This window comes from Lactuca virosa, chromosome 5 (genome assembly GCF_052849685.1).
Source record: "Lactuca virosa cultivar CGN04683 chromosome 5, Lactuca_virosa_CGN04683_v6, whole genome shotgun sequence".
In the NCBI taxonomy this organism is placed as follows: domain Eukaryota; kingdom Viridiplantae; phylum Streptophyta; class Magnoliopsida; order Asterales; family Asteraceae; genus Lactuca; species Lactuca virosa.
The window spans coordinates 128233025-128256558 of NC_136430.1; the positions used below are offsets into that span (position 1 = coordinate 128233025).

The following is a 23534-nucleotide window of genomic DNA, read 5'->3' on the forward strand; positions in this document are numbered from 1 at the left end:
TAATCAGTATATCAAATTGCAATCAGAATAACCACTCATCGAAAGTTCATGAATTGAACTGGCAATAACGAAAACATTCATATAAAATATTAGAAAAGATTCATGATCATATTACCTAGGGAAAAAAACGAGTGGTTGAAGAGCAAAGATGAACTGGAGGATGAATACATACATTAACCCTCTCAATGCTACCAAATCCATAACTGAGACCATCTTCAATACCTTTATCGTCGCATTACAATGTGTTTTTGTATAATATATAAGTACACGCTTTATGTATGTATGGGAAATTGGGGAGAGGAAGATCATAGGTGGTGTGAGGGCTAGGGTTTTTTTAGATTGAGGATCAGAATGTAGAGAGATAGAGGGTTTCGACTTTGAAACGGAGATCCGGGAATGAAGATAAAGGAGGAGCGATTTGAATGAGTCTCCTCGTTTGAATGATTCTCCCATGTTTTAAGCAAAATGTGTTTTAAATTGCAAATTAATGGGTCAACATAAGGTATTTAAAATGAAATTAACATGCATTGCATTGGATGTTTGTATTATTAGCTTAATGGTTTGAACGTCTTAAATCTATTTTTAGAAATAGTAAGGTTTGTATAATAATATAGTAAGATATATCCTTGACTAAAGATGATTAAAATCTCACAATCTAAGCTTTTAGGATTGAAATGAAGTATAATATCCTCTCCCTTAATTATAGCAAAACAAATTTTCAAACCCCTGCAGCTTTGCAAATTGAAACTTTTGTTTTCTATAACTAACATTGCTAACTTGCAAAACTTAACGTAATAATCATGCTCCCACTAACATGATAATTATTAGGATAACACTTATGCTCCCACTAGCTTTGACATGTATCCAGAAATCAGCTGGACTTCTAGAAATCAATACTTTATTGACTTTCTTACCAAAGTTCAGATTTCTGATACGAGACGCTTTGATAAAACTTTATCAAAATCATACACCTTTTCTTAGATAGCTCACATGTGTGTCTAAACAATTTTTAGAACTATGAAAAGGGATGCCATAATCATAGTCTCAATTGTTTAGACCTTTGCCATTTCTCACAAGTCCATGTCAGTATGCCGGTTAACCACACACGCTCCACTAACGACTTTGAGAATGCAAATATCACAATTGCTATCTACTTAAAATCTATTTAGCGAAAGCGTTTCCTCACCATCTTTTTCATGAATCGGAGAGAAACCTTATGCCACTTAGATTTAATGGTGTATGTGTTCCTATCCATGTGAATTTGTCATAACCACAAGAGGAAGTTAGTGACAAATCCAAACTCATATGGATTGAACTTGTGCAATCTTAACTTCTTGCCACTTGGCAGCACAAGGGCTTACCATTGCTTCCAGGTTGTTATGAAAACAATTGAGAACTCATAGAACTCACATCCATAGTCAACTTTTAACTGGAATGGGCATAAAAACAAGAATATGTCAATACGATGGGTTACAAACCTCAAGTCGTGTGCTAGTGATAAACAACAATTTTAATCTTGATTAGTTCTTGAAACTTTTAAAGACCTTTAAGACTCCCACTGACCTCTTGACATATATGTTTCTTATGTCAAGAACCATTCCTTGACAAAACAAATATTCAAGAGTTAGTGTGGATTCTTATCAAGAAAAACACTTCACACAATTGGCCTTAGTTGGTCTTTGTTTTATCCAAAACATCACAACTTACCAATTTCAAATGTACAAGAGTAAGAAAACATTTTACTCTACATTTGACAAGTGTTATAAACCTTCTTAAGATTATGTCACTCAAGTTACAATCTTGGAGTATGACTCTAAGACTTGTTTTGGAAAGAAGTATGATTCATCCTTTTGATTTTAACCATTTCAACAATCCACGATTTCTCTTCTTAGCCAAACAAATGCACTAAGATGTCCTTAGAGAATCAATTGTGATATGGTTTCATAATCACTAAGATAATCATAAAACAAGATACTCAAGTACTCTCCCATCTTTTCAGATTGGAGAAACTTTTATCTTTCTGCCTAATTTGATTCTTCTTATTCGTTCTGCCTTACATTGAAACTTTTCCAATGTTTCAGAATTACACTTAAACTTGTAAGTACAACCATATTCACTAAACTTTAGTAAATCATGACGAATAGCCTTATCGATCTTTGTGGTGGACCTGACCAGCGTACAACCAAGTGTACCCGATCCTATAGTCCTTCACTTGACTCACACGAACATGTGAACAAGGAATTAGTCTTAATTTCCCAAAGATGAAAATTCTCATTCATCATACAATACAAGTTGCATGATTCCAAGTTTCTATCCAACTGAAACTTGGGTGATGGGAATCTTTCCTTATTTGGTAAATTATGACACTACCACAAATGAAAGAATCAAATCCATTTTCCAATATTGCTATCAATGGAATCACATAAACAATAATTTTCACAAATACCATTGTAAGGATACTTAAAATAAATAAAATCAAAACTTTTCTTTTATTTTAAAATTGCGGAAAAACTTATCCTTACAATGCAAATACATATGAAATTATGTTATTATGCATTCCTAAGCAATCTGTCATAACTCTTAAACAACATCTCAAAATTCTGATCATCGAACCATACAATCGAAATCCATCTATTCACGATTAGAATCAGCTTACTCTTCTTTTAAGTTCCCTTTCATTTCTTCGATTCTACAAAACATCAGAATGCGACCTAGTCACATCATGTATTAAGAATCTCCAAATAGGAACTTAATAGAGTTAGATAGTGGAATTTACCTGAAGCATAGATAAAATTTTGACTTTTACCATCCTAGTGAACTTCCAGGTAAATAAGGTAGCTTAGCAACCAATGCCTCTGCATATGGACTCTTTAGTAATGGTACATGGGACTATCTCAGAATTAGCCTTTCTCTTTACCATTTGGTCAACCGGGTTGACTATGGCCGATCCCTTTCCATTGGGAAGAGAAGACTTTTTTGGACTTCTAATGTTACCATTGTCAATGTCCATGGAAGTTTGGGAAGTAGATCTTCCAATCAAATTTGCTTTACCAGTGCACCAAATCATTACTGATTCAGCAGCAACAAGCAAATAGGTGAGATCATTAAGGGTCATGTCATGGTCTGTCATATAGTAGTCCTAAAGGAACTCACTATGTGACTTAGGAAGTGATTGAAGAACCTAGTCAACAACCAACTTCCTCAAGACTTTGACACCCAACTCTCCCGGCTTGTCAATATGTGACTTCATCTCGAAGATGTGAGCACACATATACTTTGCTTGCCAATAGGGCTTGAGTGACCTTGAACTTGTGGGTTAGGGAGAATAATTTGAGGAGGTAGAGGAAGTGAAGCATGATTTCCAGTCCCATTAATGCACAACAAAGAGATTAATCTTTCACCTTGATTGCCATGTGGGATATCATCTTCATTAGGAAAGCTTGTTCCAAGAGATTTGGATAGATCATAGTTGTCTGAACTTACACATCTATAAGGGAGAAATTCAAGTTAGTTGATTTAAGTCATTAATATAACACCCATTATGAAATATTAAGGCTAGGACCCAACACAATATTTTATAACTTGGAAGAGGGATACGTAATGCAAGCTATAAAATATTTAAAGGTAGGCGAATGACGATTCACCAATTTCCACCATGAAAAACAAAATAGGCATTAGGTTTTAATTGGATTGAAACTCCTAGATCTTTTGAGATTCATTGAACTTTTCAATGGCATGTTTAAATATCGATTGTGCCCTCTCAAGTTTGTGACTGGGATGCCGAGGATCACAAACAAGGTGTGAATAACCATGAAAATTAACTTGGTACCCTTAATTTTATCACCTAATCGATGTGTCGGTTACCCACACGTGCTCCATCGATCTATGAGAAACATTAAGTTACCCTTTGCCACTATTACTAGTCCATGTTAGTGTGTCGGTTACCCACACACGCTCCACCAACGACTTGGTAAGGTACAAAGTGTAATTTCATGGGTTAGCACCAAATTCACATTTTCCTAAAGTAACTAAGATTGGGAATTTAATAAGGTTTAGTTACTTTATATTTATCATTATACTTTTAATGAAGGGAGAATTAATGTCCTGTCAAACCCGTTCGGCTAACAACCCTCCACCAGTCAAGGAAGCGGTGGGTGAGAGTGCACTCCCATTAAACTGCCATTTTATAGGCAGTAACCTTATACCCCCCTTATAGACCGACTTTGTGAATGAGGCCTACTAATGGTAAGACTGACTTACTCTTATACATACATATATATATATATATATATATATATATATATATATATATATATATATAAATATTAAACCTATAATTTTATAATAGTATAAGGGTTGAATTTTAAACTATTTAAAAACTACGGTTTGGAACTAAAGTATACATGGCGGGGTAACTTTACAAAATCCAAAACTTGAGGGCAAGTTTTGAAGAATTCAAAAAACTTTTCAATTCCATAACATATGAGTTTAATGTAGGACTTAAAAAAACTTTTAATGAAGAGACTCTTGAACATCCATAACTTGAGGAAAAGTTATGGAGTTCATAAAACTATTTATGAGGAAAAAGACTCTTTAATTATGTAACCTATGGCTTTAATGATGACTTAACAGAAAAAAAAAATTTGGTTTTCCTCATAAATTTTTTTTTGGTTTTCCATAACTTGAGGACAAGTTATGGAATCCATTAAAGGCCATTTAGATCATCTAATAAACAAACAAACATTTCAAGAAAAACAATGATCTAGATTACTCTCATATGAACAAGACAATTCAAATCAAACAATTTTCATGTAATTAGCCTAACCATCAAACTAATACAAAACATGAAACTTTTGATAATTATCTTTTGAATTGGATTAGCATGAACATTACCACATCAAAAACAGGTTTATAAGTTCAAAAACAGCTTAGGGTCATGTTCCTAGTCCAATTCCAGCCAAAAAACTCGAATATATGCTGTCAGGGGATCCAACTCGCCGAGTGCAAGAACAAACTCGATGAGTTGGATGAGTTTGTACATGGAATCGTCGAGTCCCTCAATGGACTCGTCTAATCCCCTGTCCAGACAGCAAAAAAACTTCGATTTTCAGCCTTTTTCAGCATGTATAATAGAGAAAACATAGATCCAATGTTTATAGGGTTGTATGTGCACAATAGGATGTTGTAGTATACCAAAACCCTTTAGTGGTATCAGAGACTGGTTTCGATCCAGTGACTTGTGGGTTATGGGCCCACAGGTCACTGGATCGAAACTAGTCTCTGATACCACTGAAGGGTTCTGGTATACTACAACATCCTATGGTGCGCATACAACCCTATAAACCTTGGATCTATGTTTTCTATATTGTACATACTTCATATTATGCTAGTTAGGATGAAACCTTGGAATATTGAATATTTGCATGTATAATAGAGAAAACATAGATCCAAGGTTTATAGTGTTGTATGTGCACCATAGGATGTTGTAGTATACCAAAACCCTTCAGTGGTATCAGAGACTGGTTTCGATCCAGTGACCTGTGGGCCCATAACCCACATGTCACTGGATCGAAACCAGTCTCTGATACTACTGAAGGGTTTTGGTATACTACAACTTCCTATGGTGCACATATAACCCTATAAACCTTGGATCTATGTTTTCTCTATTATACATGCAAATATTCAATATTCCAAGGTTTCATCCTAACTAGCATAATATGAAGTATGTACAATACACGAATCTAGTAGAATGACATACCTCTTTGTTGTAGCTTGATTCCATGGAGCTTTAGAGCCTAGTGCCCCAAATGTGACACCTCAAATGGTTCACACAACACCACCAATAACTTGGAATAACTTGAGAGAAAAGTTCTTATGCTCCAAATCGGCTAGCCCTCTCATATGAATCCTTAGGGCCGATTTGTTGAGCTATGGGGTCTTTATATGTTGTGGCTATTAGGGTTACACCATGTAACTCATGACTTTCCATATTCCTCATGATCCATGGGTTTTAACCTCCATGGAGTATCCATGGGTTACCCCATGGGTTTAGCCCAACATGAAGAACTATGGATCATAAGCCCACATATATAAGAATGAATGATTTACATAATCAATCCCCATATATTTAGTTAGTCTCTTTTGATCACATAATTAATTCCAAATTAATTCTTGATCAATACTAATTAAATAATATGATTTCATATTAATATATTAGAACTTATAATATATTAATAAATCTTAAATATCCTTTTCTCACAAAAGTCTATCCAAATTGTTCCGATGCCATGCAACCCAAATGGACCATGACAAATCAGGTCAAGTACATACTAATTATAGTTACGGACTAAGATACTAATCCAACAATATGGGCCATTGGTCAACTTGGTAATGGCTTATGGTGTCCATGGATGACATATGGATGATTGGACAACATGGTAGTGGCTTATGGTGTCCATGGATTGCATATGGATGACATATGGGTCATTGGTCAACATGATAGTGGCTTATGGTGTCCATGGATAACATATGGGCCATTGGCCAACATGGTAGTGGCTTATGGTGTCCATGTATGGCATATGGATGATTGGTCAACATGGTAGTGGCTTATGGTGTCCATGAATTACATATGGATGACATATGGGCCATTGGTCAACATGGTAGTGGCTTATAGTGTCCATGGATGACATATGGATGATTGGTCAACATGGTAGTGGCTTATGGTGTCCATGGATTACATATGGATGACATATGGGCCATTGGCCAACATGGTAGTGGCTTATGGTGTATATGGATGGCATATGGGCCTTTGGTCAACATGGTAGTGGCTTATGGTGTCCATGTATGACATATGGATGATTGGTCAACATGATAGTGGCTTATGGTGTCCATGGATGACATATGGGCCATTGGTCAACATGGTAGTGGCTTATGGTGTATATGGATGACATATGGGCCATTGGTCAACATGGTAATGACTTATGGTGTCCATGGATGACATATGGGTCATTGGTCAACATGGTAGTGGCTTATGGTTTATATGGATGACATATAGGCCATTGGTCAACATGGTAGTGGCTTATGGTGTCCATGGATGACATATGGATGATTGGTGAACATGGTAGTGGCTTATGGTGTCCATGGATTACATATGGATGACATATGGGTCATTGGTCAACATGATAGTGGCTTATGGTGTATATGGATGACATATGGGCTGCAATATTAATGAACATAATATTATGGTTTTTCAATTAGAAGAAACTAAAGTTAATTTAGTTTTGCTCGCAAACGCTTCTTTCTTCCTACCCGAAGTCGCAGGTTCAAATCCTACTTATGTCAATAATTTTAATTAAATTCGTATCTTTGAATTTAATCAATAATTTTATTTAACTTAATCTTTTTAAATTTAGAATGTGAATTTATTTACAAAAATGCCCGTAGGTATTGACAAAAATACCCTAACCATTTACGTAGTAACCTTTGTACGTTAAAGGGCAATTATGTCAATTCATAGTCTAAACACCTAGGCGCCATAATTTGTAGTCAGACTTATCTCGTCGTTTCAGTTGATCGGCGATTGATCATCTACATTCCATTCCGAACAATCAAAATTTCGGCACGTTGATCAATAAACCCTAAAATTGTTGTAGTTATATAATTTGAATCACACTCGACGCAGTTCAACATAATGGCAGCGAGTTGTTCATCAGAAAGAATGCAAACAAGACAACAAGGAACAAGAATTACTGCTTTGTCGTCGCACTTGATCGAAAAAATAGTAACTATGGTTGGAGCAAATTCACCAATCGATGCTTTTAAGTGCCAGTCAGTGTAAGTATGATGTGCATTACTTATATTATACTTATATACATATTTAATTTAGTGTTTAATAGATTACTTTTGTTGATTTGTGAATTATAGTTGCAAACTATTTAGGGATTCTGTAACATCAGACGCAATATATAAAATCATAGACACAAATCGATTAAGGTTTCGTCCATTAAGTATTCAACAATATGAAGTCATAAGCAAATGCAGAAAGTTGAACAACCCACACGTACTCTTCAACGATGGAAGGGTAATCTTTTTTTAAGCAATCGGATAATTGTGAATTCAATTAGTTTTCTATATTTGTATTTTTAAATTTGTATGATTACTTATTGTATGTCAGGCGAAGTATTTTACGATAGGGGAAGAAATAGAAGGGAAACAGTTGCTTCAAGATGCAGCCGATCAGGGGCAGTTGGATGCGATCCTCGTTCTGGGAATGATGTTGATGGCCGAAGGCATTGAAAGGAAGCAAGAAGCTCTGATCATGTTAAATAATGCCTACGTTAATACTAGAAGAAGTTGGAATCTAAGGAATACTTGTAACAAAGTTCAAAACCACTTGGTAAGGAGATCAAATCAAATAAAATTCCATGGCTTACATAGAAGTTGTGCAAAGCATCCTTCTGTGAGCAGTTATGGAAAAACTTTTATGTATCAGTACAGTTGGTTGTTGAATTGTGAAATTTGTTTGTGGGATGCATGTTTTGTTAATTTTGCTAGGATGTTTGACATTAGTTTAGAGTAGTTATATATATGATTGTTGTTTGATTCACACAATTAGTGATGCATATTGTATGTTTATTTTGGTCTAATGGGAATACATACTTTTAAGTTTATTAAATGTTAATATATATATATATATATATATATATATATATATATATATATATATATATATATATATATATATATATATATATATGTTAGTTTTGATTTGTATGTTATTTTTGTCTTTTTCATTTTACTAACCAAAAGTTTTTTGTGACCTACTTGGATAGATTTCAAGGACACTTTGGTCTATTTGCAATCTCTAAAGTGAAGGTACCATTTTTGCTATGGAAATAAAAAAAAGTGTTTAATCAAGTCGTTATTAAGGAAAAAACTGTATATATATAAAATTTATATTTTAAGTAGATCTATATCTATATTTATTATGAATGTTATTTAAATTTATAATTACCCGTATACTACATGGGTTTTAACCTGGTATTGAATAATATTGACCCAATAATACGAGCTAGTATCCATCCAACACATTAAAATCAAGGGTTGTCGAAGGTACCCTAATCGATATACACTTTGTTTGAATATGTGTCCTGCAAATGTCGATCTCAATTAAACCATTCTACTAATATTCTATGCCTTTATCCAATAATAAAAGTTATTCAACCATTCAATTTAGAAAACTTTGAAGATTTGTTCAGCATTCGGTCATTAGCTTTGTGAAACGAGTCGTTGTTAAGGTACCTTTGCGATGTTTGTATGGTAACTATATATTTACTTCAAATGTCATATATGAATCGAAATCAACATTAATGAAAATAAAATTAATATTGTGTTATTTAAATTTATACTTTACAGATTTAAGACAATGAACAATCCAAGTAGAAAATGGATGTATGAAAGAAAAGATAGTAGTAGTTGTATATCGCTTGTTTTCGTACAAGGAGTGAAAAAACTTATAGATTTTGCTACCAGTCAACATAGGTACATGGATGAAGATAAAATCAAATGAACATGCATAAAATTTCGTAACATACCATATACAGAAGTTGATACTGTTAACCATCATTTGTACAAGTTTGGTTTTGTTGAGGAATATTGGTGTTAGGATAAACATGGCGAAACATCAATTGATGATGACAATACGTTTTTAGGGGTGGATGATTCAAATACAAATTTTAGTGAAGGTGCATGTTCTTATAGAGAAATGGTCATAGATGCAATGGCTCCTGATTTAAATAATTGTGATCCTGAAGAGGAGCCAAATGCACTAGATAAAAAATTCTTTGATATGCTAGATGCAGCCGATAAAGAATTATGGTCTGGATGTAAAAAAGTGACACAACTATCTGCTGTAGCTAGACAATTGAATATAAAATCAGAGTATCACATACCTGAACAAAGTTATGACGCTATCTGCCAGTTGATAAATGATGTGTTACCCGAGGAGAATAATATGGTAGGTAGTTTATACGAGAGCAAAAAGTTAATACAAGCACTAGTTTGCCTATGGAGATGATTGACTGCTGCAGGTCTGGATGTATGATATATTGGAGGCAAGACAAAGATCTTTATCGGTGCAAATTCTACAATGTAGATAGGTACAAACGGTTAAAATTTTTGGCCAAATGTTCTCGCGTATCATTCAAGAAAATGCATTACTTTCCTTTGACTCCAAGGTTGAAGAGACTATATGCTTCACAAGCCACAGCCGCTTCCATGCGATGGCACTCCGAGAATCATGGACATGATGCTGGAGTAATGTGTCATCCATCTGATTCAGAAGCTTGGATGCACTTTGACAAAAGTCATCCTTCATTTGCAGCAGAAGTACGTAATGTAAGATTAGGCCTAACTACAGATGGGTTTGCACCACATGGAGCATTTGGAAAACAATATTCATCTTGGCCTATTATTATAACACCTTATAACTTGCCACCTTCTATGTGCATGAAAGAGCCTTACATGTTTTTGACCGCACTTGTGCCACGACCGTCAAACCCTAAGCATAAAATAGATGTATTTTTGCAACCAGTTGTTGCAGAGTTTGAGCAATTATGGGAAGAAGGCGTAGTAACATATGATATATCTTTAAAACAAAATTTCCATCTAAGAGCAGCTTTGATGTGGACAATAAGCGATTTTCCAGCATATGCAATGTTGTCCGGATGGTCTACAGCAGGTAAGCTAGCATGTCCTCATTGTGGGAAACATACACAAGCTTTCAGACTAAAGAATGGTAATAAGATGTCATGGTTTGACTGCCATAGAAGATTTCTACAGGTAAATCACCCATATAAAAGGATAAAAATAAGTTCAAGAAGAATCGTGAAGTGATAGAAGGTCCTCCTCCAAGTAAGAATGGTGAATAAACTTTAAGGGAGATTGAACAATTAGGTTTGGTAAAAGTGACTGAACTAAATGCTGATGATGTAAACAAAAGATGTGGCGATCATGGTTGGAAAAAGAAAAGCATATTTTGGGATTTACCATATTGGAAAACAAACCTCATTAGACATAATTTTGATGTTATGCATATTGTGAAAAATGTATTTGAAAACTTTTTTTACACTGTAATGGATTTCAAAGGGAAGACGAAGGACAATTTAGCAGCCAGAAGAGATCTGAAGCTCTATTGAAGGAACAGAAAAGGAGTCGAAGATAATGAAAGAGCATACTACACTCTGGACAAGAATCAAAAGAAAGCCATATGCCAATGGGTGGAGAAATTGCATTTCCCCGATGGTTATCTTTCTAATTTGGGGAGGTGTGTTGATTTAACAGGGTGTAGACTGTTCGGAATGAAAAGCCATGATTGTCATGTTTTTATGCAAAGATTGGTGCCAATTGCATTTCATGAGATGTTGCCAAAACAAGTGTGGGAAGCATTAACATAGTTGAGTATTTTCTTGAAAACATTAACAACAACATCAATCACAACAAAAGACATGGAAAGGATTGAAACCAAGATCCCAATAATACTATGTAAATTAGAGACCATCTTTGTCCCTGGTATTTTTAACTCAATGGAACATTTACCAGTCGATTTGCCATACGAAGCGAAGATAGCCGGTCCTGTCCAATATCGGTGGATGTATCCATTTGAAAGGTTTTAATGTATGTTGCTATTTTTGTAAGCTGATTTAAATAATCTTAACTGTAGGTATCTAAATCAGTTGAAAAAAATGTGAAAAATAAAGCTCGAGTGGAAGGGTCCGTTGTTAACGCGTACTTGCTACGTGAAGCATCTATATTTTGCTCTCATTATTTCGAGACTGGTGTCCCCACACGTAATAGAAAGTTGCTTCGAAATGATGATGGAAGAGGAGATGAGCAAGCGGATGCTAACAACGACATGTTAGATATATTTTCATATCCTGGGCGTCATTATGGAAAATTCACGAATAGAATGATGTCTGATCAGGAAATGCATGCTGCCCAAACTTACATACTCCTTAACGAAGATAAGATCAAGCATTACATCAGGTGCGTAACATATGCATCACTTTTAATTATAATAATCACTTGTTGTGTAATTGCTATGAGTTAATAACATTAACATGCATGATTCTGTTTACTACATTCATGGTTAACCTCAAAATGTTATTCAGCTGGTGATACAAAATATTTAAAGAAAATTTGTGTGACAACCCGAAATTTCTATTCTGTACAACCATTCATTTTAATAGAAGTCAGAACAGTTTCTGCTAACTTTTGAGTTGTGTAGAGTCAGTTTGAGTGTCCTAAAGCCTAGTACTTCAGGAAATAACATGAGAGAGGATGCCCTAGGGTTTATTGTGTAGCAATAATGTCCCAAAACTCCAAGAGTTTGGAGTTTACGGCCTAAACAAGGTGTTTACGGCCGTAAACCCCAAGGGTATAAATATGGCACTTAGCCATTTTTAACACTTTTTCACAATTTCAAAGCTAGAACTCAAATCCTCTCAAGTATCATCCGATTTTTCTTCTTGATCTTCAACTTTGTAAGTGTTTCTTACCCTAATAAGTTGATATCTACCTTAATCTAGTGATCTTACATGATTCCATCCGTGAAATCATTCCATATGTATAGATCTTCAAGTTTCACCAAGAACACCAAGAACACACACTAGTGTTCTTGGACTTTTAACACCCTTTCAAGCTTCTACATAGTAAGTACTCTTACCTTGGCTTGTTATAAGGCTTGTTACACTTCAAATCATCAAGAAAACACCCAAGAAACACAAGATCAAAGGTGTTTACGGTCCAAGAACACCTTGGACCGTAAACCCTAATAAGGGTGCCAAAGTGTGCCCTAGCCCCTTACCAAGCCTTGGATACTAGTCTAGATCTTATCCCTAAAGTGCTTAGGACTTAAAACATCAAAAAGGCCATAAACCATTTGGGTTTACGGTCGTAAACCCAAATACAAATGGTCCAAGGACCGTAAACTCCACAAAGGAGTGAAATAGTGCCCTAATCCCTTCCTAAGGCTTAAACATGAAGTAAGAATGCTTCTTATGATCTTTAAAGCTTCAAAAAACAAAATGGTCAAAGTACCATGAGTTTACGGCCGTAAACTACTGGGTTTACGACCGTAAACTCAATGTGAGTTGGTCCCAAAACCGTAAACTCCAAAAGAGTTTACCCTTGAACCCCAAACTCAATAGCAATGTTCTACAACACTTAGATGCAATCCTTAGTACTTGTAACACTTAAATAAAGTGTTAATCATGTCCTCGGATGTCTTAACATGGTTAATTAGTTGTTTAAATGACTAATTGGATACATATATGTGTGATTATATGTTAACTAGGATCCTTGTGTGTGCTCAAGTCTTCACTTGACACTTAGCATCCTATACTATCCGTTCATCCAAACCACTCACTACAGGTGAGTTCATACCCCTTAACCAATCTTTTAAATGATTTTAAATGCTTTCATGGGGGGGAATACAAGTAGAAAACAGGAAGTTATAGAATCAATCACATGTGATTTATAATTGTGTTTTCAACCAACTGGTTTCACATACTTCAAAATGTGATAAATACAATGGTTTTCAGTTATTTTTACTTTGTTATCAAACAAACTACTTTTGTATCATTTTATAAACTGACATCAAGTCATTATTATTTATTGTTCAGAACTCTCAAAGGTATTACAAAACCTCTTTCAATTTACTGTTAAAAACCATATCTATACACTTATGTTTCATGTATATATGTATTGATATGAGAGCTTTCATTCTTTATTCAGTTCCAACACTCTTGAGTAGCAAGGGTGTATAAACCTACTTGGACATTCAATTTACATTCCAGTAAACTATTATAGGTATAGTTTAGGGGATACAAATTACTATTCCTATTACAAGGAATTACACAAGAGTCAGTTCATTCATGAGTCTATACTAATATATGAAGAGATACTATCACGTATTATATAGAGAGAAATACTATATACTATACAGAGAGAGATACTATATATATACTATACAGGACTGACCATCCTACACCTGGCTGCTAGCTACAGCGGGACCTGTTCATCGACGGATGTTCTCGGTTGTACTGTTCGGCGAGTTTCCACGACGTGATTATCCTAAGGCAACAGGATACGATTTTAAATGATTTTATAATTTTCCATATTACTTTTATTTTGTGACACATTCACATAAACGATGAGGTAGACTATATTTTTATAATAATAGTTGTACAGGGGAAAAACCTTCATTAATACAGAAATGCAAACTTTCAAAGCATTCAGGTCTTGGTAGAAGACTACCTTTTATACTAGTAGGAAATATGGGATTTTCTAGGGTTTTCACACTTGTACTAAATGTTTCATTAAACATTTACAAGTCTTTCATATCAGCTTTTCGAATCAATGACACCATAATACTTATGAATTCACCAGCTTTATGCTGATCTACGCTTTCAAAATAACTTGTATTCTCAGGTCACCAGTAGACAGGTACGATGACCAGGGTTTTGAGAAGACGGAGCACAGACAAGACTCGTCTTTATTTTGTTTACATATTTTGGTGTCTTATTACAATGAAAGAACACTCATGTATTAAAACTTTACTTTTAATGCAATGGATGATGTTGTTGCTTGTTTACTACTTTGCACTGTTATGATACTTTACATGACGTCCTCCACCCCTGAACGTTTCCGCCGTTCTTGGTTTTGGGGTGTGACAGATTGGTATCAGAGCTTTGTTTATAGTGAATTGAGTATATCAACCCATAAAAGATATACAGACTATAAATACAATGGGATTAAAACACTCTGACAAAGAGCTTATACTTTTAAATAATAAAATATTTAACTAAGTATACATGCCTGCATTCATACTAAAATCAGTGTCACAATGACAAAAACAAAAGTATTACGATTGTTGAATATCACAAGTAAGCTCGGGGATATATGGTCAGTCCTGGGAGTGGCATAGCCTGATCAACTATGCTGGTCCGAGGAGTGATTAGCATATGCCCAAGAATGGTTGTGATATGGCAACAAGTCTAAAAACTTACCAACATTACCACAATGAAATACCATAGGGGTATTTGGTGTTACTATAATTACTTATCTGAGAACTAAAAAGGTCTTTATCAGTAGGTCAATAGTTGCTGAGTGGATACACTAAGGTTATATGTATCTAGGACGTCCTAGACTTAGAATCTGTGAATCTTTTCTTTACTTCTTGTCCTTGTTTGGTTGTAGGCTTAGAGTTAGGGTCACTTATTCGAAGGTCTATCCTGTTTTGAATACATATAACTGGTATGCACTAAACAAGTATTGAAGTAACTGATAAAGATCATCTTATAATTATCTTAGTTAGTACGTCTATTAATTTCTTCTTATATCCCTTTTCTCGCGTAGATATCATGGCTGGATTCCATCCCCACGGCGACCCGTACTACCCTAACCACGACAATGCTGGATGGCTCAGAGAAGAACCAGAGAATGATCACCCAATTCCTTTGGATGATCACGAAGCTGAAGGCTTTTCTGATAGTTCTGACTCAGAACCAGAAGTCAACAACCTACCCCCAGCTGCTCATGACCCAAACCCTCGCCCAACATTTCAAGGACCCACACCTCTGTGGGCCACAAATTTGAATAGATGGAGTCAGGAACAGGGTCAACCCATCCCCTACAATAGAGACAGAAGCTTCTACAACGTCACTGAGGGAGGTTCAGCTGACAGGGTCCTACCCATCATGGTTCATAGGATTTCCCGGAACACCGAACAGGGTCGAGCAGCTATCGACCGAGTCGTGGAGATTGACGCCAACTCTGGCGTTAACACAGTCCGCATTCGCAAACTAGAGTCTGCTCATGAGAGGAATCTGGTCCACAATGCAGCTCTGCAGAGAGAACTTGCTGGAACCCAAGCTGAAGTCAGGGAGCTTCGAGCTCAGTAAGTAAGATCTGACAGGCGTGTGAGGGACATAGAACACCTTCTGTCGGAATCAAGAACTCACTCTAGTAGTTCTCGTCGCCGATAGAATCTCATCGACTTCTCTTTTGGATATAACCTAGTTATGTAAAACTTTTGTCTGATTTCCTATCTTTGTAAATCTTAGACCTGTTAGGTCTTGATTGGGTCGTAGTCCTGTCAAAATTTTCCCATCTTGGTTGATGTAAGGCCTCCTACTAGGCCATTTTTCCCGAACTTATTACATCTGTAATTCCAGTAATATTGACAGGTACCTAATCTCATGGGAATTATTATCCAAATGCTATCATCTGTTAGTTCTAGATCTACATTCAATCGTGTTGTTGGCCTATGAAGAGTTAGTCCATGAGTCATTTTCATCAACTTTCCTATTAAATTCTTATCAATATCTTCATATTTCTAAACTTATAGTTAAAAGATGCCTCCTCGCAGAAATCCGAGGCGTAACAATAATAACGAAACACCGATACCGATACCACCTCCACCACCTCCTCAGTTCGACGCTGCTATGTTCCAAGCAGCTGTCACGGCGGCCGTAGCGGCTGCCATGTCGCACATCAATACTCCTGTCCCTAGTGGATTAGGAACTGGTGCACCTCCTTCCAACCATGGTGAAAGCCATGGGCAACCCCGAGAATGCACTTACAAAGAGTTCACGAATGCCAAACCCATAAATTTCAATGGAACTGGAGGGGTTATGATTTTAAGGCAGTGGATAGAAAAGACAGAAGCAGTCTTTGAAATCTGCGCCTGCCCAGAGAACAATAAGGTCAAGTTTGCTACTTGCACCTTTTATGACAGGGCTTTAACTTGGTGGAATGGCCACGTTAAGTCACTGACCCTAATAGTGGCAAATTCGATAAGCTGGGAGAACTTGAAAGCCATGCTGATGAGAGAGTACTGTCCACGAGGGGAAATTCAAAAACTCGAGCAGGAACTCTGGGGTCTAGTAATGGTTGGTTCTGACATATCAACCTATACTAATAGATTCTGTGATCTGGCAATTCTTTGCCCTGATACGGTTGCTCCTGAGAGCAAGAAAATAGAGAGATATATTTGGGGACTGTCGCCCCAGATCCAGTCAAGTGTGTTAGCATCAAGGCCTGTTACTTTTGACAGCGCTAAAGAGCTGGCACAATCTCTTATAGATCACGGGAACTACCAGAACCCAACGATTTCTACATCTGAACAACAAAAGGGAAACAACAACAACAAGAAAAAGGGGTGGAACAAGAGGAAAAGCGGGACTTCGCAAGAATCCTCAAAGTGACAGCAACTAGTTGCAATCAATGTTGCCACGGTAACCCCTGTTGTCCCTGCTAATCCCTTACCAGCGAAGCCTTATGCCGGTAACCTTCCGAAGTGCAACAAATGCACCTTCCACCACAACGGACCTTGCCGGGAAATGCAGTGCACTAACTGCAACAGATGGGTGCATACTGCCCGTTTCTGCAAGACTCCAGCAAGGCCGAGCGCTCAAGTTCCTAATGCCGGTGTGGGCCAAGCTTGCTACGGTTGTGGCGAAGTGGGCCACTACAAGAGGAACTGCCCTAAGGCAGGAATAGCTGGCGGAGTAGGAAGAGTTCTGGCCATAGGCCACGAGGAAGCGGTTGCCGACCCCACAGTGGTCACTGGTACGTTCCTCCTCGATAACTCTTATGCGTGCATTCTGTTTGATAGTGGAGCGGAGAGGAGTTTCGTGAACCAAAAATTTGCTCATTTACTTAAGCAAAAATCACGAGCCCTTAAAGAACCGTTCACTGTAGAAATGGCTAATGGGAAGACAGAGAGCGCTAACAGTATATACATAGGGTGTACCCTAACACTAGATAGCCATTCATTTTCGATCAACATCATGTCGATCTCAATTAAAAGTTTCGACGTCATTATCGGCATGGATTGGTTGAGTCTTCATCGCGCCGACATCTTGTGCTTTGAAAAAGCAGTTTGTCTTAACCTCCCTAACAGCGAAACCCTAGTTATCTACGACGACAAACCTAGTACGAACCTTCACATCATTTCGTGCATCCAAGCTCAGAAGTGCTTGCGAAAGGAATATCATGCATTCCTCGCACACATCGTCGATACGAGTCAAGAAGTGAAAGATATTCAGAACATCCCAGAAGTACGCGACTTTCCCGACATCTTTCCAGAAGAACTTCCAGGATTACCACCACAACGCCAAGTCGAGTTCAGAATCGACTTAGTGCCAGGGGCTACTCCAGTAGCCAAATCTCCATATCGGCTGGCACCAGCGGAGATGCAGGAACTTTCCAGTCAGCTTAACGAACTTCTCAAGAAGGGATTCATTAGGCCAAGCTCCTCTCCATGGTGAGCACCGGTCTTGTTCGTCAAGAAGAAAGACGGATCGTTTCGTATGTGCATTGACTATAGGGAACTCAACAAGCTTACCGTTAAGAATCGTTATCCTTTACCCCGCATCGACGATTTATTTGATCAACTTCAAGGAGCCAACTACTTCTCGAAGATAGATCTACGGTCCGGGTACCACCAACTACGAGTGTTAGAGGAGGATGTTCCCAAGACAGCCTTCCGAACTCGTTATGGACACTACGAGTTTGTAGTGATGCCGTTCGGATTAACAAATGCACCCGCAGTATTCATGGATTTAATGAATAGGGTGTGTCGTCCTTACTTGGATCAGTTCTTCATTGTCTTCATCGATGACATACTCATCTACTCTCGAAGTAAGGAGGAACATAGTCAACACCTACGAAGAGTCTTAGAAACATTACGATCGGAGAAGCTCTATGCGAAGTTCTCTAAGTGCGAATTTTGGATTCGAAAAGTCGAATTTTTGGGCCACATAGTTAGTGAAGAGGGAATTCACGTGGACCCTTCCAAAATCAAGGCCATTGAGAACTGGTCAGCACCGAAGACACCTACAAAAATTCGTCAATTTCTAGGTCTCGCTGGCTACTATCGCAGGTTCATTCAGAACTTCTCCCGAATTGCGAAACCTCTTACCACTCTGACCCAGAAAGGCGTAGCCTTTGACTGGGAAGAGAAACAGGAGAGAGCGTTCCAAACGCTCAAGCAAGCCTTGTGCACCGCACCAATACTATCCCTCCCCGAAGGGATAGAAGACTTCATTGTATACTGTGATGCTTCAAATGAAGGGCTCGGCTGTGTTCTGATGCAACGAGGTAAGGTCATCGCCTATGCCTCGAGACAGCTGAAGACACACGAGGTTAACTACACCACCCACGATCTGGAACTAGGAGCATTTGTGTTTGCTCTGAATATCTGGAGACACTACCTGTATGGTACAAAAACTACTATCTTTACAGACCACAAAAGCCTACAACACATATTCGACCAGAAAGAGCTCAACATGAGACAACGACGGTGGGTCGAGCTACACAGTGATTACGAATGCGAAATTCGTTATCATCCGGGTAAAGCCAATGTAGCAGCTGACGCCCTAAGTCGGAAAGAATACTCTGGTCGTAGAGTCAAATCATTGACTATGACTATCCATTCACACTTGTCCACACAAATTAAGGAGGCTCAGCTCGACGCTTTGAAACCTGAAAATGTGGCGAGTGAATCCTTGAGAGGGATGGATAAGAACTTGGAGGTTAAGGGTGGCGGAGCTTATTATCTCATGGATCGGATCTGGACCCCGAAACTTGGTGGTTTCAGAGACTTGGTCATGAACGAGGCGCATAACACTCGTTATTCTGTCCACCCAGGTTCAGATAAGATGTATCTGGATCTTAGAAAGCTATACTGGTGGCCTAACATGAAAGCAGAGATTGCTACCTTCGTAGGTAAATTCCTTACTTGCGCAAAGGTCAAGGTCGAATACCAGAAACCCTCCGGTCTACTACAACAGCCTGAGATACCGGAATGGAAGTGGGAGCGGATTACTAAGGACTTCATAACCAAGTTGCCCAAGACAACGGATGGACTTGATACCATATGGGTCATCGTCAATAGATTGACCAAGTCCGCACACTTCCTGCCTATCAAAGAAACAGACAAAATGGAGAAACTTACAAGAACCTACATTCGGGAGAGTGTACGACTGCACGGTGTTCCCATATCCATTATCTCAGACAGAGATAGTAGATTCACTTCGAGGTTCTGGCAGTCGCTACAAAGTTCCCTAGGAACCAGGCTGGACATGAGTACAGCCTACCATCCACAGACCGACGGACAAAGTGAGAGGACTATCCAAACCTTGGAAGATATGTTGCGAGCCTGTGTGATCGACTTTAGGAAAGCATGGGATACTCATTTGCCCCTTGTCGAATTTTCCTACAACAACAGTTATCACATGAGCATAAAGGCTGCTCCATTCGAGGCCCTCTATGGCCGAAAGTGCAGATCCCCTCTGTGTTGGGCTGAGGTGGGTGATACCCAGTTAGCTAAAGGACGAGTTCCTGACAGCACTCTCACGGGTCCGGAGATCATTCGGGAAACGACAAAGAAGATCGTTCAGATTCATGAACGATTGAAAGCCTCTAGAGACCGACAGAAAAGCTATGCTGATAAACGGAGGAAACCGTTGGAATTCCAAGTGGGCGACCGTGTTCTATTAAAGGTCTCACCGTGGAAGGGCTTGATACGCTTCGAAAAGCGTGGACAAACCTCATTAGACATAATTTTGATGTTATGCATATTGTGAAAAATGTATTTGAAAACTTTTTTTACACTGTAATGGATTTCAAAGGGAAGACGAAGGACAATGTAGCAGCCAGAAGAGATCTGAAGCTCTATTGAAGGAAGAGAAAAGGAGTCGAAGATAATGAAAGATCATACTACACTCTGGACAAGAATCAAAAGAAAGCCATATGCCAATGGGTGGAGAAATTACGTTTCCCCGATGGTCATCTTTCTAATTTGGGGAGGTGTGTTGATTTAACAGGGTGTAGACTGTTCGGAATGAAAAGCCATGATTGTCATGTTTTTATGCAAAGATTGGTGCCAATTGCATTTCATGAGATGTTGCCAAAACAAGTGTGGGAAGCATTAACAGAGTTGAGTATTTTCTTGAAAACATTAACAACAACATCGATCACAACAAAAGACATGGAAAGGATTGAAACCGAGATCCCAATAATACTATGTAAATTAGAGACCATCTTTGTCCCTGGTATTTTTAACTCAGTGGAACATTTACCAGTCGATTTGCCATACGAAGCGAAGATAGCCGATCCTGTCCAATATCGGTGGATGTATCCATTTGAAAGGTTTTAATGTATGTTGCTATTTTTGTAAGCTGATTTAAATAATCTTAACTGTAGGTATCTAAATCAGTTGAAAAAAGATGTGAAAAATAAAGCTCGAGTGGAAGGGTCCGTTGTTAACGCGTACTTGCTATGTGAAGCATCTATATTTTGCTCTCATTATTTCGAGACTGGTGTCCCCACACGTAATAGAAAGTTGCTTCGAAATGATGATGGAAGAGGAGATGAGCAAGCGGATGCTAACAACGACATGTTAGATATATTTTCATATCCTGGGCGTCATTATGGAAGATTCACGAATAGAATGATGTCTGATCAGGAAATGCATGCTGCCCAAACTTACATACTCCTTAACGAAGATAAGATCAAGCATTACATCAGGTGCGTAACATATGCATCACTTTTAATTATAATAATCACTTGTTGTGTAATTGCTATGAGTTAATAACATTAACATGCATGATTCTGTTTACTACATTCATGGTTAACCTCAAAATGTTATTCAGCTGGTGATACAAAATATTTAAAGAAAATTTGTGTGACAACCCGAAATTTCTATTCTGTACAACCATTCATTTCAATAGAAGTCAGAACAGTTTCTGCTAACTTTTGAGTTGTGTAGAGTCAGTTTGAGTGTCCTAAAGCCTAGTACTTCAGGAAATAACATGAGAGAGGATGCCCTAGGGTTTATTGTGTAGCAATAATGTCCCAAAACTCCAAGAGTTTGGAGTTTACGGCCTAAACAAGGTGTTTACGGCCGTAAACCCCAAGGGTATAAATATGGCACTTAGCCATTTTTAACACTTTTTCACAATTTCAAAGCTAGAACTCAAATCCTCTCAAGTATCATCCGATTTTTCTTCTTGATCTTCAACTTTGTAAGTGTTTCTTACCCTAATAAGTTGATATCTACCTTAATCTAGTGATCTTACATGATTCCATCCGTGAAATCATTCCATATGTGTAGATCTTCAAGTTTCACCAAGAACACCAAGAACACACACTAGTGTTCTTGGACTTTTAACACCCTTTCAAGCTTCTACATAGTAAGTACTCTTACCTTGGCTTGTTATAAGGCTTTTTACTCTTCAAATCATCAAGAAAACACCCAAGAAACACAAGATCAAAGGAGTTTACGGTCCAAGAACACCTTCGACCGTAAACCCTAATAAGGGCGCCAAAGTGTGCCCTAGCCCCTTACCAAGCCTTGGATACTAGTCTAGATCTTATCCCTAAAGTGCTTAGGACTTAAAACATCAAAAAGTCCATAACCCATTTGGGTTTACGGCCGTAAACCCAGAGACAAATGGTCCAAGGACCGTAAACTCCACAAAGGAGTGAAATAGTGCCCTAATCCCTTCCTAAGGCTTAAACATGAAGTAGGAATGCTTCTTAATATCTTTAAAGCTTCAAAACACAAAATGGTCAAAGTACCATGAGTTTACGGCCGTAAACTACTGGGTTTACGACCGTAAACTCAATGTGAGTTGGTCCCAAAACCGTAAACTCCAAAAGAGTTTACCCTTGAACCCCAAACTCAATAGCAATGTTCTACAACACTTAGATGCAATCCTTAGTACTTGTAACACTTAAATAAAGTGTTAATCATGTCCTCGGATGTCTTAACATGGTTAATTAGTTGTTTAAATGACTAATTGGATACATATATGTGTGATTATATGTTAACTAGGATCCTTGTGTGTGCTCAAGTCTTCACTTGACACTTAGCATCCTATACTATCCGTTCATCCAAACCACTCACTACAGGTGAGTTCATACCCCTTAACCAATCTTTTAAATGATTTTAAATGCTTTCATGGGGGGGAATACAAGTAGAAAACAGGAAGTTATAGAATCAATCACATGTGATTTATAACTGTGTTTTCAACCAACTGGTTTCACATACTTCAAAATGTGATAAATACAATGGTTTTCAGTTATTTTTACTTTGTTATCAAACAAACTACTTTTGTATCATTTTATAAACTGACATCAAGTCATTATTATTTATTGTTCAGAACTCTCAAAGGTATTACAAAACCTCTTTCAATTTACTGTTAAAAACCATATCTATACACTTATGTTTCATGTATATATGTATTGATATGAGAGCTTTCATTCTTTATTCAGTTCCAACACTCTTGAGTAGCAAGGGTGTATAAACCTACTTGGACATTCAATTTACATTCCAGTAAACTATTATAGGTATAGTTTAGGGGATACAAATTACTATTCCTATTACAAGGAATTACACAAGAGTCAGTTCATTCATGAGTCTATACTAATATATGAAGAGATACTATCACGTATTATATAGAGAGAAA

The 23534-nt window shown here is 37.5% G+C and overlaps 1 protein-coding gene across 1 annotated transcript; it reads left to right on the plus strand.

The window, feature by feature from the left end:
• Positions 1-10209: 10209 nt before the first annotated feature.
• On the plus strand, positions 10210-21723 carry LOC145111732 (uncharacterized). Its single transcript, XM_079047984.1, has 6 exons — positions 10210-10738; positions 10954-11105; positions 11720-12042; positions 20746-21213; positions 21268-21591; positions 21717-21723. Exons 1-6 carry the CDS (start codon positions 10210-10212, stop codon positions 21721-21723), a joined length of 1803 nt encoding a protein of 600 aa, XP_078904110.1.
• The last annotated feature ends 1811 nt before the right edge of the window (positions 21724-23534 follow it).